This window comes from Haliotis rufescens, unplaced genomic scaffold (assembly GCF_023055435.1).
Source record: "Haliotis rufescens isolate VD_foot unplaced genomic scaffold, xgHalRufe1.0.p SCAF_6, whole genome shotgun sequence".
In the NCBI taxonomy this organism is placed as follows: domain Eukaryota; kingdom Metazoa; phylum Mollusca; class Gastropoda; order Lepetellida; family Haliotidae; genus Haliotis; species Haliotis rufescens.
Genome location: NW_025964334.1, coordinates 21,697,521 through 21,715,614, shown reverse-complemented (window position 1 = coordinate 21,715,614; position 18,094 = coordinate 21,697,521). Strand labels below are relative to the sequence as shown.

Sequence of the window (18,094 nt, the reverse complement as noted above, 5' to 3'; positions counted from 1 at the left end):
ACCCTCTATTTTCAATGGCTGTGAATGGGGATCAAAAAGACATGCTTCAAGTATCATTACAAATACTGATCAGCGCAATATTGACATATGTAACTGGTGTGAGAGTTTGAATTAATCGGAACGGGGTTCTGTACACTTACATCTATAGATTGGATCTAAATCAGTAAAGTATATTCCTACCAGTTGAACGTTCACTCAGTATTTGTGAATACGATCAGTTCATTTGGATGAGTATTTGTAGGCAAAAGGTAAACGGTATACCACCAAATCAATTAATAAGGAAGATTACGACAAATATGAACTTGTCTATGTTAAAACTTGATCACCTTCTTGACTTGGACTGTTATTATCTAAGATAGATTATAAACAAGTTGTCTTTTTTCTTGTAGACTCCACCATCACAGGAGGTCTTACAGATCAAACTGTCTCTCAGGGTACACAGGTGGTATTTCAAGTCACCTTAAGTCAGACAGGCATCACAGGTGATTGGTTCAAGGATGGTGTCAATATAACCGGTGATTCACGATTTCAGACCCAATCTTCTGGAAATACCCAGTACATGTTCTTCACCAATTCTCAAGTATCCGACTCTGGAACATATACGTTCACTGCCAATGGCCAATCTACCTCAGCCCAGTTGACGGTTACAGGTAATCCTTTTTATTCATGTTACTTTTTAGTAAAACATGTCTGAGGATAGTTCTTTATAAATGTGAATGTGCTCCATTTGAATTTAGTTGTAAATAGTTGATCTCATGATATATCACGCATACATTTGGCAACTGATCACAACTTGAATCTCGGATAGTAACTCTATGGTGGACACATTATATTGTAGGAATGAGATATGTTATTTATTCAGGTTCAGGTGCAGTGAACGGAAACTGGGGCGAGTGGACACAGTGGAGTGGTCCAACCTGTCCCGCAACATGTGGTTCTGCAGCCGTAAACAATCTCTCCAGAAGCAGGTCCTGTGATAACCCAGCTCCAAGTAACGGTGGCACTTCCTGTACCGGAGAAGCGAGTCAGAGCGAGAGCCGAATGTGTGGACCATCTACATGTGGTATGTGTACTGGAAACTACGTTGTGAAACTCCGAAACATGTCTGTGTGTTTTTATGCTTGTACTTGGACTGTAGACGCCAACAGAGAAATTGTTTAATAATCGTGATTTATGCCGCTACCTACCCTCAGTAAGCAAGCATATATGAGTGGGGAGTTAACTGTCTTTTACAAAGTAACGATGTCATTTTTATGTGATATCATGATAGAAATAGGCCCCCTTCATTGTCCTCACATGGTGATTCGAACTTAAGCCCATGTCTAAACGAATGCAACAGAGCAACTAGAGCAACAATGTGTTTGGATTTAAAAGTTCATATTACTTCCAACAGTTACATCTGCCATTTATCAAACCTTGTACGTCCAACAAAGATAAAAATCAATACAATTGATGCGTCTAAAATATTTCAGATTTACATACAAACATTACACATCATCTGTGAGAATTATTCCAAGTTTAACTGGTGCATTGTGTTCTAAGGCCTTCTTTATCTCAAGTGTTATTGATGAACGTTTCAGTTCACTTCAACTGCAGTTAGAATTCATGAATGGTTTAAAAGGAACACGAATGGAATAGAACCATCTGTAGACAAGTTGAAGCAAAAAAGAGAAACCAACAAAAAAACCTCTATTTTCAATGGCTGTGAATGGGGATCAAAAAGACATGCTTCATGTATCATTACAAATACTGATCAGCGCAATATTGACATATGTAACTGGTGTGAGAGTTTGAATTAATCGGAACGGGGTTCTGTACACTTACATCTATAGATTGGATCTAAATCAGTAAAGTATATTCCTACCAGTTGAACGTTCACTCAGTATTTGTGAATACGATCAGTTCATTTGGATGAGTATTTGTAGGCAAAAGGTAAACGGTATACCACCAAATCAATTAATAAGGAAGATTACGACAAATATGAACTTGTCTATGTTAAAACTTGATCATCTTCTTGACTTGGACTGTTATTATCTAAGATAGATTATAAACAAGTTGTCTTTTTTCTTGTAGACTCCACCATCACAGGAGGTCTTACAGATCAAACTGTCTCTCAGGGTACACAGGTGGTATTTCAAGTCACCTTAAGTCAGACAGGCATCACAGGTGATTGGTTCAAGGATGGTGTCAATATAACCGGTGATTCACGATTTCAGACCCAATCTTCTGGAAATACCCAGTACATGTTCTTCACCAATTCTCAAGTATCCGACTCTGGAACATATACGTTCACTGCCAATGGCCAATCTACCTCAGCCCAGTTGACGGTTACAGGTAATCCTTTTTATTCATGTTACTTTTTAGTAAAAACATGTCTGAGGATAGTTCTTTATAAATGTGAATGTGCTCCATTTGAATTTAGTTGTAAATAGTTGATCTCATGATATATCACGCATACATTTGGCAACTGATCACAACTTGAATCTCGGATAGTAACTCTATGGTGGACACATTATATTGTAGGAATGAGATATGTTATTTATTCAGGTTCAGGTGCAGTGAACGGAAACTGGGGCGAGTGGACACAGTGGAGTGGTCCAACCTGTCCTGCAACATGTGGTTCTGCAGCCATAAACAATCTCTCCAGAAGCAGGTCCTGTGATAACCCAGCTCCAAGTAACGGTGGCACTTCCTGTACCGGAGAAGCAAGTCAGAGCGAGAGCCGAATGTGTGGACCATCTACATGTGGTATGTGTACTGGAAACTACGTTGTGAAACTCCGAAACATTTCTGTGTGTTTTTATGCTTGTACTTGTTCTGTAGACGCCAACAGTCAATTTGTTTAATACTCGTGATTTATACCGCTACCTACCCTCAGTAAGCAAGCATGCATGAGTGGGGAGTTAATTGTCTTTTACAAAGTAACGATGTCATTTTTATGTGATATCATGATAGAAATAGGCCCCCTTCATTGTCCTCACATGGTGATTCGAACTTAAGCCCATGTCTAAACGAATGCAACAGAGCAACTAGAGCAACAATGTGTTTGGATTTAAAAGTTCATATTACTTCCAACAGTAACATCTGCCATTTATCAAACCTTGTACATCCAACAAAGATAAAAATCAATACAATTGATGCGTCTAAAATATTTCAGATTTACATACAAACATTACACATCATCTGTGAGAATTATTCCAAGTTTAACTGGTGCATTGTGTTCTAAGGCCTTCTTTATCTCAAGTGTTATTGATGAACGCTTTAGTTCACTTCAACTGCAGTTAGAATTCATGAATGGTTTAAAAGGAACACGAATGGAATAGAACCATCTGTAGACAAGTTGAAGCAAAAAAGAGAAACCAACAAAAAAACCCCTCTATTTTCAATGGCTGTGAATGGGGATCAAAAAGACATGCTTCATGTATCATTACAAATACTGATCAGCGCAATATTGACATATGTAACTGGTGTGAGAGTTTGAATTAATCGGAACGGGGTTCTGTACACTTACATCTATAGATTGGATCTAAATCAGTAAAGTATATTCCTACCAGTTGAACGTTCACTCAGTATTTGTGAATACGATCAGTTCATTTGGATGAGTATTTGTAGGCAAAAGGTAAACGGTAAACCACCAAATCAATTAATAAGGAAGATTACGACAAATATGAACTTGTCTATGTTAAAACTTGATCACCTTCTTGACTTGGACTGTTATTATCTAAGATAGATTATAAACAAGTTGTCTTTTTTCTTGTAGACTCCACCATCACAGGAGGTCTTACAGATCAAACTGTCTCTCAGGGTACACAGGTGGTATTTCAAGTCACCTTAAGTCAGACAGGCATCACAGGTGATTGGTTCAAGGATGGTGTCAATATAACCGGTGATTCACGATTTCAGACCCAATCTTCTGGAAATACCCAGTACATGTTCTTCACCAATTCTCAAGTATCCGACTCTGGAACATATACGTTCACTGCCAATGGCCAATCTACCTCAGCCCAGTTGACGGTTACAGGTAATCCTTTTTATTCATGTTACTTTTTAGTAAAAACATGTCTGAGGATAGTTCTTTATAAATGTGAATGTGCTCCATTTGAATTTAGTTGTAAATAGTTGATCTCATGATATATCACGCATACATTTGGCAACTGATCACAACTTGAATCTCGGATAGTAACTCTATGGTGGACACATTATATTGTAGGAATGAGATATGTTATTTATTCAGGTTCAGGTGCAGTGAACGGAAACTGGGGCGAGTGGACACAGTGGAGTGGTCCAACCTGTCCTGCAACATGTGGTTCTGCAGCCGTAAACAATCTCTCCAGAAGCAGGTCCTGTGATAACCCAGCTCCAAGTAACGGTGGCACTTCCTGTACCGGAGAAGCAAGTCAGAGCGAGAGCCGAATGTGTGGACCATCTACATGTGGTATGTGTACTGGAAACTACGTTGTGAAACTCCGAAACATTTCTGTGTGTTTTTATGCTTGTACTTGTTCTGTAGACGCCAACAGTCAATTTGTTTAATAATCGTGATTTATACCGCTACCTACCCTCAGTAAGCAAGCATGCATGAGTGGGGAGTTAATTGTCTTTTACAAAGTAACGATGTCATTTTTATGTGATATCATGATAGAAATAGGCCCCCTTCATTGTCCTCACATGGTGATTCGAACTTAAGCCCATGTCTAAACGAATGCAACAGAGCAACTAGAGCAACAATGTGTTTGGATTTAAAAGTTCATATTACTTCCAACAGTTACATCTGCCATTTATCAAACCTTGTACATCCAACAAAGATAAAAATCAATACAATTGATGCGTCTAAAATATTTCAGATTTACATACAAACATTACACTTCATCTGTGAGAATTGTTCCAAGTTTAACTGGTGCATTGTGTTCTAAGGCCTTCTTTATCTCAAGTGTTATTGATGAACGCTTTAGTTCACTTCAACTGCAGTTAGAATTCATGAATGGTTTAAAAGGAACACGAATGGAATAGAACCATCTGTAGACAAGTTGAAGCAAAAAAGAGAAACCAACAAAAAAAACCCTCTATTTTCAATGGCTGTGAATGGGGATCAAAAAGATTTGCTTCAAGTATCATTACAAATACTGATCAGCGCAATATTGACATATGTAACTGGTGTGAGAGTTTGAATTAATCGGAACGGGGTTCTGTACACTTACATCTATAGATTGGATCTAAATCAGTAAAGTATATTCCTACCAGTTGAACGTTCACTCAGTATTTGTGAATACGATCAGTTCATTTGGATGAGTATTTGTAGGCAAAAGGTAAACGGTATACCACCAAATCAATTAATAAGGAAGATTACGACAAATATGAACTTGTCTATGTTAAAACTTGATCACCTTCTTGACTTGGACTGTTATTATCTAAGATAGATTATAAACAAGTTGTCTTTTTTCTTGTAGACTCCACCATCACAGGAGGTCTTACAGATCAAACTGTCTCTCAGGGTACACAGGTGGTATTTCAAGTCACCTTAAGTCAGACAGGCATCACAGGTGATTGGTTCAAGGATGGTGTCAATATAACCGGTGATTCACGATTTCAGACCCAATCTTCTGGAAATACCCAGTACATGTTCTTCACCAATTCTCAAGTATCCGACTCTGGAACATATACGTTCACTGCCAATGGCCAATCTACCTCAGCCCAGTTGACGGTTACAGGTAATCCTTTTTATTCATGTTACTTTTTAGTAAAAACATGTCTGAGGATAGTTGTTTATAAATGTGAATGTGCTCCATTTGAATTTAGTTGTAAATAGTTGATCTCATGATATATCACGCATACATTTGGCAACTGATCACAACTTGAATCTCGGATAGTAACTCTATGGTGGACACATTATATTGTAGGAATGAGATATGTTATTTATTCAGGTTCAGGTGCAGTGAACGGAAACTGGGGCGAGTGGACACAGTGGAGTGGTCCAACCTGTCCCGCAACATGTGGTTCTGCAGCCGTAAACAATCTCTCCAGAAGCAGGTCCTGTGATAACCCAGCTCCAAGTAACGGTGGCACTTCCTGTACCGGAGAAGCGAGTCAGAGCGAGAGCCGAATGTGTGGACCATCTACATGTGGTATGTGTACTGGAAACTACGTTGTGAAACTCCGAAACATGTCTGTGTGTTTTTATGCTTGTACTTGGACTGTAGACGCCAACAGAGAAATTGTTTAATACTCGTGATTTATGCCGCTACCTACCCTCAGTAAGCAAGCATATATGAGTGGGGAGTTAACTGTCTTTTACAAAGTAACGATGTCATTTTTATGTGATATCATGATAGAAATAGGCCCCCTTCATTGTCCTCACATGGTGATTCGAACTTAAGCCCATGTCTAAACGAATGCAACAGAGCAACTAGAGCAACAATGTGTTTGGATTTAAAAGTTCATATTACTTCCAACAGTTATATCTGCCATTTATCAAACCTTGTACATCCAACAAAGAAAAGAATCAATACAATTGATGCATCTAAAATATTTCAGATTTACATACAAACATTACACTTCATCTGTGAGAATTATTCCAAGTTTAACTGGTGCATTGTGTTCTAAGGCCTTCTTTATCTCAAGTGTTATTGATGAACGTTTTAGTTCACTTATAATGCGGTTAGAATTCATGAATGGTTTAAAAGGAACACGAATGGAATAGAACCATCTGTAGATAAGTTGAAGCAAAAACGTGAAACCCACAAATACCCTCTATTTTCAATTGCTGTGAATGGGGATCAAAAAGAAATGCTTCATATATCATTACAAATACTGATCAGCGCAATATTAACATATGTAATTGGTTTGAGAGTTTTAATTAGTTGGAACGGGGTTCTGTACACTTTCAACTATAGATGGGTTCTAAATCAATCAAGTATATCCCTACCAGTTAAACGTTCACTCAGTATTTGTGAATATGATCAGTTCATTTGGATGAGTATTTCTTGACTTGGACTGATATTACCTGAGATAGATTATAAACAAGTTGTCTTTTTTCTTGTAGACACAATCACCATCACAGGAGGTCTTACAGATCAAACTGTCTCTCAGGGTACACAGGTGGTATTTCAAGTCACCTTAAGTCAGACAGGCATCACAGGTGATTGGTTCAAGGATGGTGTCAGTATAACCGGTGATTCAAGATATCAGACCCAATCTTCTGGAAATATCCAGTACATGTTCTTCAATTCTCAAGTATCCGACTCTGGAACATATATGTTCACTGCCAATGGCCAATCTACTTCAGCCCAGTTGACGGTTACAGGTAATCCAGTTTTTTTTCTTTTACTTTGTGGTAAAAACGTCTGAGGATAGTTGTTTATTAATGTGAATGTGCTCCATTTGAATTTAGTTGTAAATAGTTGATCTCATGATATATCACGCATACATTTGGCAACTGATCACAACTTGAATCTCGGATTGTAACTCTATGGTGGACACATTATATTGTAGGAATGAGATATGTTATTTATTCAGGTTCAGATGCAGTGAACGGAAACTGGGGCGAGTGGACACAGTGGAGTGGTCCAACCTGTCCTGCAACATGTGGTTCTGCAGCTATAAACAATCTCTCCAGAAGCAGGTCCTGTGATAACCCAGCTCCAAGTAACGGTGGCACTTCCTGTACCGGAGAAGCAAGTCAGAGCGAGAGCCGAATGTGTGGACCATCTACATGTGGTATGTGTACTGGAAACTACGTTGTGAAACTCCGAAACATATCTGTGTGTTTTTATGCCTGTACTTGTTCTGTAGACGCCAACAGTCAATTTGTTTAATAATCGTGAATTATACCGCTACCTACCCTCAGTAAGAAAGCATACATGAGTGGGGAGTTAATTGTCTTTAACAAAGTAACGATGTCATTTTGATGTGATATCATGATAAAAATAGGCCCCATTCATTGTCCTCACAGTTTAAACGAATGCAATAGAGCAACTAGAGCAACAATGTGTTTGGATTTAAAAGTTCATATTACTTCCAACAGTAACATCTGCCATTTATCAAACCTTGTACATCCAACACAGAAAAAAATCAATACAATTGATGCATCTAAAATATTTCAGATTTACGTACAAACATTACACTTCATCTGTGAGAATTATTCTAAGTTTAACTGGTGCATTGTGTTCTAAGGCCTTCTTTACCTCAAGTGTTATTGATGAACGTTTTAGTTCACTTATAATGCAGTTAGAATTCATGAATGGTTTAAAAGGAACACGAATGGAATAGAACCATCTGTAGACAAGTTGAAGCAAAAAAGAGAAACCCCCCCAAAACCCTCTATTTTCAATGGCTGTGAATGGGGATAAAAAGGAAATGCTTCATATATCATTACAAATACTGATAAGCGCAATATTGACATATGTAACTGGTGTGAGAGTTTAAATTAATTGGAATGTGGTTCTGTACACTTTCAACTATAGATGGGTTCTAAATCAATAAAGTATATTCCTACCAGTTGAACGTTCACTCAGTATTTGTGGATATGATCAGTTCATTTGGATGAGCATTTGTAGACGAAAATACATTGATATACTAACAAATCATAAAATAAGGGAGATAACGACAAATAAGAACTTGTCTATGTTAAAACCTGATCATCTTCTTGACTTGGACTGTTATTGTCTATGATAGATTACAAACAAGTTATCTTTTTTCTTGTAGACACAACCACCATCACACAAGGTCTTACAGATCAAACTGTCTCTCAGGGTATACAGGTGGTATTCCAAGTCACCTTAAGTCAGACAGGCATCACAGGTGATTGGTTCAAGGATGGTGTCAGTATAACCGGCGATTCAAGATATCAGACCCAATCTTCTGGAAATATCCAGTACATGTACTTCAATTCTCAAGTATCCGACTCTGGAACATATATGTTCACTGCCAATGGCCAATCTACTTCAGCCCAGTTGACGGTTACAGGTAATCCAGTTTTTTTCTTTTACTTTGTGGTAAAAACGTCTGAGGATAGTTGTTTATTAATGTGAATGTGCTCCATTTGAATTTAGTTGTAAATAGTTGATCTCATGATATATCACGCATACATTTGGCAACTGATCACAACTTGAATCTCGGATTGTAACTCTATGGTGGACACATTATATTGTAGGAATGAGATATGTTATCTATTCAGGTTCAGGTGCAGTGAACGGAAACTGGGGCGAGTGGACACAGTGGAGTGGTCCAACCTGTCCTGCAACATGTGGTTCTGCAGCTATAAACAATCTCTCCAGAAGCAGGTCCTGTGATAACCCAGCTCCAAGTAACGGTGGCACTTCCTGTACCGGAGAAGCAAGTCAGAGCGAGAGCCGAATGTGTGGACCATCTACATGTGGTATGTGTACTGGAAACTACGTTGTGAAACTCCGAAACATTTCTGTGTGTTTTTATGCCTGTACTTGTTCTTTAGACGATAACAGAGAAGTTGTTAAACAATAACTTGTTATACTGCTACCTACCCTTAGTGATCAATCATGCATGCCTACACAAAGTGTATGGGGGCATAAGCCTCTTTAATGAAATAACCATACACCATTGACACCATGAGATGATATAGTACTAGAATTAGTAGGTTCTATTAATTACCCTCAAGTCCATGTCAGCGATGACCAAGAGCATGCTGAGCAACAATTTAATGTGAAATTTCGTGATCAATCCATTCCATTTTCTCATGAATAAGGATTACAGACATTGTAATTCTGTAGTGAAAATCAGTAAAGTTATTACCAAAAAATATTTTAGATTACAATTTACATCACCCGCGATACTGGCGAAATCGCATTGTTTCTTTTTTTCACTTAGGTCATTGTTAAAACTGCAATAGAGTATGCTTTTTAGTGAAATATTCCATTAATACGACAAGCAGTTTTATGCTTTACGCTTGTTTGACGTGTTAGTCAATATTAGTGATTTGTGGACCACGTGCTTGCTGGTTCGTAGGGGGTTGCAGATGTGGAAGTGGTCCCAAATGTTTGACTGATTAAAACTTTAAAACAGAACAGAACGATCTCACCGGCAGCACTGCACATGCATAAAATTGAAAATAGAAAATAGCTTTCATAATTTCTATTTTATATTTATTACCAAACATTTTTTTGACCGAGGACAACAAATATAAATGTCAGTTATTAACATTAAATCATAAACACTAACAGTGTAACAATAACTGATGCAATATTCCATTTGATGGATGTATGTTTATATTTCCAAACAAAATATGGGAAGTACAATACACTTCCGGAATCATTATCACACAGGGAAAAAACAATCTTTGTTGTTCCATCGAAACACCATCTCATCAAGATGAACAGCTACAATGTAGATGTTTCAATAGGACACCGTTGATTAATTTGACCCTTGCCTCAGAAAACGGTCTATAGTCCTTCAGTGGAGTTCGTATGGTCCTCAGTTTTCGGGTTCATATAACCTCTTTTGGGTTTACAAATATGATAATCATACCTACATAATAAAGTTTTTAATTTGGACTATTGGTGGACAAAGTTGAAAAATCAAATGATTTGACAGAATTGAACTTTGTTCGTTTCGTTTCTGCAGAAAGCCAAGCATTTCCTTTGAGAATCCATATAATATAAATTGCACTTGTCTCAAATTTTTCGCTTTGACAATATAGAAGTCCTTCCTTGACTGTATTAAGGATTATTGTTAATCTTTGAGATAGGGATTTGGTGTTACGTTTTAAATATCTCTCTCACGTTACAGATAGTACAAGTTAAAAGCCGATATGGAACATCACTGCTATAGTGACATAATTTCATTTTCAGCCAGCTGGCCTTCCCGAAAACCGAGTCTCACATATTACCTGATTTGTTCCTCTTGTCCTTGTGCCATGACACGGAATTACTACATTTATCACTGGTCATTGTTGAGGCTATCCCAAAGGTGTCTTCAAAGTCATTACAGATTGCACCTATCTGAATTAAGTCAAAGTTGATGTTCTTTCAGTAAATAGAACGTCAAGTAACTATCAGCTATTTGGTTCAGAGGGAATATCCCAACAAAGGTTACTCCTTCAAACTTTCTCACAATTAGAATCTTAAATCCTCCACGGAAATTAATTCCAAACTGGTTCCGAGTCATCATGAAATGTTACATCTGGTAGAAAGTGCAGTGTTGATATACTGTGTTGCTTTATTGAATTGTTGCACAAACTCGTCACTACCATAAGCCCATTATGGCAATAACATCACAACACAATTGCAATCTCGTTTTATGTTAACAAAATTGTTTCCTAAAAGCATGTTCTCAATTAAATATGTTCACAGTCACGGAGATCTTCATCACACAACGTCTTGCAAACCAAACAGTATCTCTGGGTGCACAGGTGACGTAAGAAAGATTATAAACAAGTTGTCATTTTTGTTGTAGACACAACCACCTTCACACAAGGTCTTACAGATCAAACTATCTCTCAGGGTACACAGGTGGTATTCCAAGTCACTTTAAGTCAGGGAGGCGTCACAGGTGAATGGTTCAAGGACGGTGTCAAGATAACCGGTGAATCCAGATATCAGTCCTATCAGACTGGCAACTCTGTCTATCTTCTATTTACCAATTCTCAAGTTTCGGATTCGGGAAGGTATACATTCACTGTGAATGGACAATCAACATCAGCACAATTGACAGTAACTGGTAAGTTATGTGCTACTTATATTTTTAAACGTTGCCTACATAAAAATGATGCTCATACCGAAAATAGATTGTACCGTATTCGACGTAATAAGCGCCCCGCTCTAATAAACGCCCACGGCGATATTTGTTAATATATTGGCGAGTGAACAATCCCAATTAGCACTCCTTCCGATTGATCAATGTACACAAGACTTATTTATTCGCGTACAGTACACACTCGTGTGTTACATGCAACCTTAATTGTGGGCAATTAATTTCTAGAAAATATATCTGTAGTATATGAACATTTCAGACTGTCAGCATAAACCACGAAATTTATCTTTCAACTGTGTTTTTTCACCAAAATAATATTCTGATAAGAGCCACATGGTTCTAATTTTGAGAGTGCCCTTGGCGCTTATTACGTTGAATACGGTATTAGAATTAATTTAATTCATTCAACATCCCATGATAACAAGCCATCCCTGTCGGTGTAACAGCTGTGCGGGTAGCTATCCTTTGACTGACTGAGTCTGGAATGTACACTTCCACTGCCGTCAGTCCCGTTGATGTTTATAAGTATTTGATTTTACTCTAATTGCATTGCATTGCATTGCATTGCATTGCATTGCATTGCATTGCATTACATTACATTGCGTAAAATATTGCTTTGGTCTTGACATTAATTCATAAAGCAGTGTAAAAACAACTATCACTATTTATAATTAGACCTGAATTGAAAATAGAATCATAATGGACAAATGTTACTAATGTCAGTATTAATAGTTACTAGTAATACTCAATATTCAGGACCAGTACATATATTGCTATTTATTCGGGTTCAGGTGTTGTGAACGGAAATAGAATCTATAATGGACAAATGTTACTATTAATACTCAATATTCAGGACCAGTACATATATTGCTATTTATTCAGGTTCAGGTGCAGTGAACGGAAACTGGGGCGGGTGGTCACAGTGGAGTGGCCCGACTTGTCCTGCAACATGTGGTTCTGCAGCAAGACGCACTGTCACCAGGCGCAGGTTCTGTAATAACCCAGCCCCCACTAACGGTGGCACTTCCTGTCCTGAAGAGGCAAGTCAAAGTGAAAGCCGAATGTGTGGACCATCTACATGTGGTATGTTTTATGTTTTATGTTTTATGTGTTTGTCCGTTTGCTATTGTGTTCTGGAAATCAATGCCTCTCTTTCGACATCTCCATTAACCACAAACCTGACATCAATGTGATAGCTGTGAAGAGCGCCACCCTGATGGGTCGTCGTTCATCAGCAACTTAGAATATGGATGGTGTATAATCCGTATACACCGTTCACTCATTTGAAAGAACTATTTTGTATAACACCGTTAAGTTTAACTGTCTCCCTTCATAAATACAGTAAACTACGGTTATAACGAACTCAAAGGGACTACTAATTTTAGTTCGTTATAACCGTAGTTCGTTATAAGCATATATACAGCATAACTACAGCATATAGTCGGGACCAAAAAGTAAGTTCGTTATATCCGTCAGTTCGTTATAAGCGTGTTCGTTATAACCGTAGTTTACTGTAGTTTTGACATTTACCACATTGGTGAAACCCACGAGAACGGGTATGGTACTGACAACCTAGAAACATAATCAGGGCAAACCGGGATTAGTATAAAAATCATAGGTTTCTGGCGTGCCCACGGGACACGACTCTGCACAGAGAAAGTCATATACCGTATTCGACGTAATAAGCGCCCAGGGCGCTCTCAAAATTAGAAATAGGGGGCTCTTATTAGAATATTATTTTGATGGAAAAAAGAGAGTTGAATGATAAATTTCGTGGTTAATGCTGACACACTGAAATGTTTATATGCGACAGATACATTTTTCCAGAATTTAACTGCCCATAATTAAGAATGTATATAACACACGAGTGCGTATTATACGCGAAAAAATAAGTCTTGTGTACATTGATCAATCGGTAGGAGTGCTAATTGGGATTGTTCACTAGCCAATATCTTAGCAAATATTGCCGTGGGCGCATATTAGAGCGGGTCGCTTATTACGTCGAATACGGTAAATATACCCCGTTACATGTATAGAAACATGCATGTAAATACAGTATTTTATCTTCAAGATATCGGTTTCACCACTGAACTCCGTGATACAAGAGCCCGACTCGGTGGTGACTTCACCCTGACTGCCGTCGTCAACAGGACTGGTCTAGGTGATGGACAGTGGACGAAGGGGGGACAGGTGCTCACCACGAATGACAGGATGACCATTGGTTCAGATGGAGCAGGGACATATACACTGAGAGTAAGAGGAACGGAGACCACAGATCAAGGACGATATACATTCAGTGCAGGAGGCAAATCTACTGGATGCAGAGTTACAGTTATTGGTAAGTCATGGGTCAACAATCCCAGTGTAAGTTTTTGGTCGGCTTTGTCACTACAATTGTCATGCACAGTATCACTAGTCGAATCAATGTAAGCAGCAAATCATTTCAGCGCACACTATCAGGCTGGGTCAACAAATCCAGCTTAGTTTGGGTCGACAAATTCAATAACGAGTGTCAGTTATAACATGAAGGTAAATATATTATTGGTAAGTAAGCATTGATTGTAATTAAATTAATATAACATAGAATGAGACGTTGGTACATGTACGGGATTTGGTTGGTTGGTTGGTTGGTTTGTTGTTTAACGCCGCACTCAACAATATTCCAGCTATATGACGGCGGTCTGTAAATAATCGAGCCTGGACCAGACAATCCAGTGATTAATATCATGAGCATCGATCCACGCAATTGGGATCGATGACATGCATTAACCAAATCAGCGAGTCTGACCACCCGATCCCGTTAGTCACCTTTTACGGCAAGCATGTGTTGCTGAAGACCTATTCTACCCCGGAATCTTCACGGGTCTGTACGGGATTTGGGAATCTCCACATGCGTCTATTTTGACTGATGCGAAAAACTACCATCCTCTTTTGACAATCACTATTAGTTCCAAAGATATACATATTAATGGTTATTTGGGATGATTATCCAAAGTTTACCATGATCATCGGCGTGTTTGCGATTCATATACCACATCATTGTATTTCCTAGTTCCTTGCGTCCTTGCCTTTGATGAAGAGTATTCACAATTCAATGCGTTTAGTGAGTTTGGTTTTACGCCGCTTTTAGCAATATTCCAGCAACATCACGGCGGGGGAAACCAAAAATGGACTTCACACGTTGTACCCATGTCGGGAATCGAATCCGGGTCTTCTGCGTATTAGAAAAGGCAACTGTTATTGTACGAATGGATTATATGTTCATAATGCCCACTTCAAACATTCTCCATTATATTGCTGATTCCAGATTACCACACTGAGTCACTCACTCACTCACTTCTCACTCACACATGTTCATAATTTCAGATTGTCATTCCATCTATGACGCCGTATTGGTCGTTGATGGATCAGAAAGTATTGGCCTCGAGAACTTCAAAACAATCAAAAGAGCACTTATGGAGTTCGTCAACAACACTTTGCAACCAAACAAGGACGTCCACCTTGGCGTGGTCCTTTACAGCAGCGGCGTGGAGGAGACGGTCAACATGACCTCCGACTGGGCCATGTTAGACGACAGAATCAACGCCATGGCCTGGCCTGCTAGAGCAACATTCACCCACAGTGGTATCGAGGCTGCGACCGCCATGCTACTTGAACAGGGCAGGAAAGTAGTTCCACGAATCCTGATTGTGGTCACAGATGGCCTGTCCACACGACCCGACAGGACACTAGTCGCTGCAGCTGCTGCTAAACAGTCAAGTATCACTGTCTATTCTGTTGGGATTGAAGTGTATGTGAAAGCAAACTCCGTGATCCTGGCTCGATATAAGACGGAGTTGTCTACCATTGCATCCGACGAAGGTCACGTGATCCACTTGGCAGATTTTAACGAATTTGAGAACATTGCTCCAGAGCTTGCAACGAAGTTCTGTGCAGTAGTTGGTAAGTATATGAGTTATAGTAATTATGCCAGCTTCACATATACAATGATATCTGAAATGTAATTACTACATGTTGGAGGTACAGAAAGATTTATACGCGAAATTAAAAAGATTTTGTGAGTGTTTTATGGTTTAACGCCTCTTTCAAAGTCACGGTGTGTCAGTTTAATATGGAACACACTGTGGAGAGTAGGGTAAAGACGTGTACCAAATGGCGGCTAGAAAGTTTCTTATACATATATATTTCTTCACGTAAGTATATTGGTAAGTAAGTAAAAGTTAACTAGCGGACGGATGGAGCAGTTATCTAGGGCGCCGCAATTCGCGGTGAAGAGTTGCGTCCCTTAGTCGTGCCAGGAGGCAATGATCGTGGGTTGGAATCATAGACCTGCCCTGATAACGTTTCCATGTTTGCCTGCACCATCTCCATGCTCATGGTTTTCAAAGTAATAAACGTTTACTACCTGTATGACGCCAGTCTTTTCTCCACTTGAAGCTGACAGGCCGTGTTATTACTGAAATAGCGTCGTTGAACTAAAATCACCCACTCTCTCAATGCTGTCACTATCATCAATACATTGTCAAATATAGCACCCTGTTGTGCTCAATCTAACCCTGTGCTGCTGACCTTTCAGCTGACGTTGTGACCGGCCCCCAGAACCTGACAGTATACGTAGGGGACACGTTCACGCTGACAGCACAGATGAGTCACGCAGCCGTGGTCGGAGGAACCTGGACTCTAAATGGCGTACCGTTGTCTGACGGAGGAAGGGTCAGTTTTTCCCAAAATGGCTCTTTGCTGCATCTGACGATCCAAGAAGTAACCGCTGCGGACGCCGGTCGATACAGCTACAGTGTTGGTGGGAAAACGGCACATGGCTATGTTTCGGTTCTAGGTAGGCTGTTTCAGGTATTAATGTCCCAAACGTTCCACCTGTGTATACAGCTATGTCATCCTCGGTGTGTCCACCTGCATTAATTACATGCTGTTGATGTTGATACAACATGACCAAACACGTAATGTAACTCTAAGTATATGGCAAATGCACTAAAACATTTACGTCCGACATACAAAGGAACGACAACGGTTTAATCAGAAACTCCAGACGCACCGTTCCCATTGAAATACACTGGATGGCGGAATCAAAGACAATGATGTCCCTTGCATTTTATAAATGGACGATTTACACATTTTTCCTCTGGACAAAGAGGGTGTCACAATATTTCAAATTCATAAACTGACAAGAGGGAACCGCTCTTGTCTTATTGAGTTATTGTGTCTGACCTGGGTTTGATGTACAGTAAACTACGGTTATAACGAACTCGAAGGGACCACTAATTTTAATTCGTAATAATTGTAGTTCGTTATAAGCACATATACAGCACTTATACAACAATAGATCGGGACAAAAAATATGTTCGTTACATCGGTCAGTTCGTCATAAGCGTATTCGTTATAAACGTAGTTTACTGTAAGATGTTTCGTCAAAGCGGTAAACAGCTAGGACATGCGTCAAGTTAGGCGTTCCTCCTCCATTAATCTTACCCTTAATGACGAATGTATAAATAGGATATTGTTCAGAATAAAGAACTAGAGAATTACGCATTGTACATACATACATAAACTCAAAAACGTGACTGTGAATTCCATTCTCCTTGTGGGGACCGTGATATGGCGGAGTAATGCCAAACGTGCCGTAAAACCGAATTCGCTCACTGCTCTTCTTGAAAAGGTCTTACTGGGGCATGTGGAGCCCACACTCCATCGTGTCCTTAAAGTGAACTGTTTGGTATGCAGGTACAAGTCTCCAGCCATTTTATGTTGTTTTTTTTGTTTTTGTTTTTTTACAGCTTCTTGGGGTCCGTGGGGCGACTGGGTATCCTCAGCTTGTACTGCTACGTGTGGGTTAAGCGTCACACAGACCTTGAGGCGAGCACGACAGTGTCGCCAGGCGACCGGACCGACCTGTGTTGGTGATGCGACAGATGAAGATGTTCGTGCCTGCAGCGTCACCAACTGCTACGGTAACTAAGAAGTCAACACCTTATCATTTATGATATCTTCGTTTCATCTAGGGTCACATTGTTTTTATCAGTTCCATCCATAAAGGGACATATCCTTTTTCTTTAATTTTCTTCCAATTGATAAGATACAATCCCTTGATGGTACGGTACATTTTGAGAGGGATAAAATGCGATCAAATGCCTCATAACAATACGAAATAGCGTCTTGCTACAAATCATTTGGTAACATATTAAACCAACGTATGTGCGTGTGCGGAAAACGTGAAAAAAATGGATTCGAAGCCGGAAATCTCAAGGATTTGTCACTGCGATAAGATCTATATGAATGTCATAAATATGTTGCCTTTAACGCCATAGCGAATATTTATTCGGCAGATAATCGAGACTGATTATTCTCTGACGTTGAT

The 18,094-nt window shown here is 39.2% G+C and overlaps 1 protein-coding gene across 3 annotated transcripts in view; it reads left to right on the top strand.

The window, feature by feature from the left end:
* LOC124150776 (titin-like) overlaps positions 1 to 18,094 on the top strand; it is a 39,064-nt gene that overhangs the window by 17,959 nt on the left and 3,011 nt on the right. The window contains exons 13-30 of one of the 3 annotated variants that reach the window (XM_046522843.2): positions 390 to 650; positions 863 to 1,063; positions 2,074 to 2,334; positions 2,548 to 2,748; positions 3,761 to 4,021; positions 4,235 to 4,435; positions 5,448 to 5,708; positions 5,922 to 6,122; positions 7,040 to 7,300; positions 7,513 to 7,713; positions 8,701 to 8,961; positions 9,173 to 9,373; positions 11,425 to 11,688; positions 12,604 to 12,804; positions 13,793 to 14,059; positions 15,088 to 15,663; positions 16,298 to 16,558; positions 17,514 to 17,687. In XM_046522843.2, the coding sequence (XP_046378799.2) occupies positions 390 to 650; positions 863 to 1,063; positions 2,074 to 2,334; positions 2,548 to 2,748; positions 3,761 to 4,021; positions 4,235 to 4,435; positions 5,448 to 5,708; positions 5,922 to 6,122; positions 7,040 to 7,300; positions 7,513 to 7,713; positions 8,701 to 8,961; positions 9,173 to 9,373; positions 11,425 to 11,688; positions 12,604 to 12,804; positions 13,793 to 14,059; positions 15,088 to 15,663; positions 16,298 to 16,558; positions 17,514 to 17,687 (4,515 nt within the window). The remainder of the gene's footprint in view (positions 1 to 389; positions 651 to 862; positions 1,064 to 2,073; positions 2,335 to 2,547; positions 2,749 to 3,760; positions 4,022 to 4,234; positions 4,436 to 5,447; positions 5,709 to 5,921; positions 6,123 to 7,039; positions 7,301 to 7,512; positions 7,714 to 8,700; positions 8,962 to 9,172; positions 9,374 to 11,424; positions 11,689 to 12,603; positions 12,805 to 13,792; positions 14,060 to 15,087; positions 15,664 to 16,297; positions 16,559 to 17,513; positions 17,688 to 18,094) is intronic. The other 2 variants (XM_048386404.1, XM_048386403.1) reach the window with 2 other exon arrangements.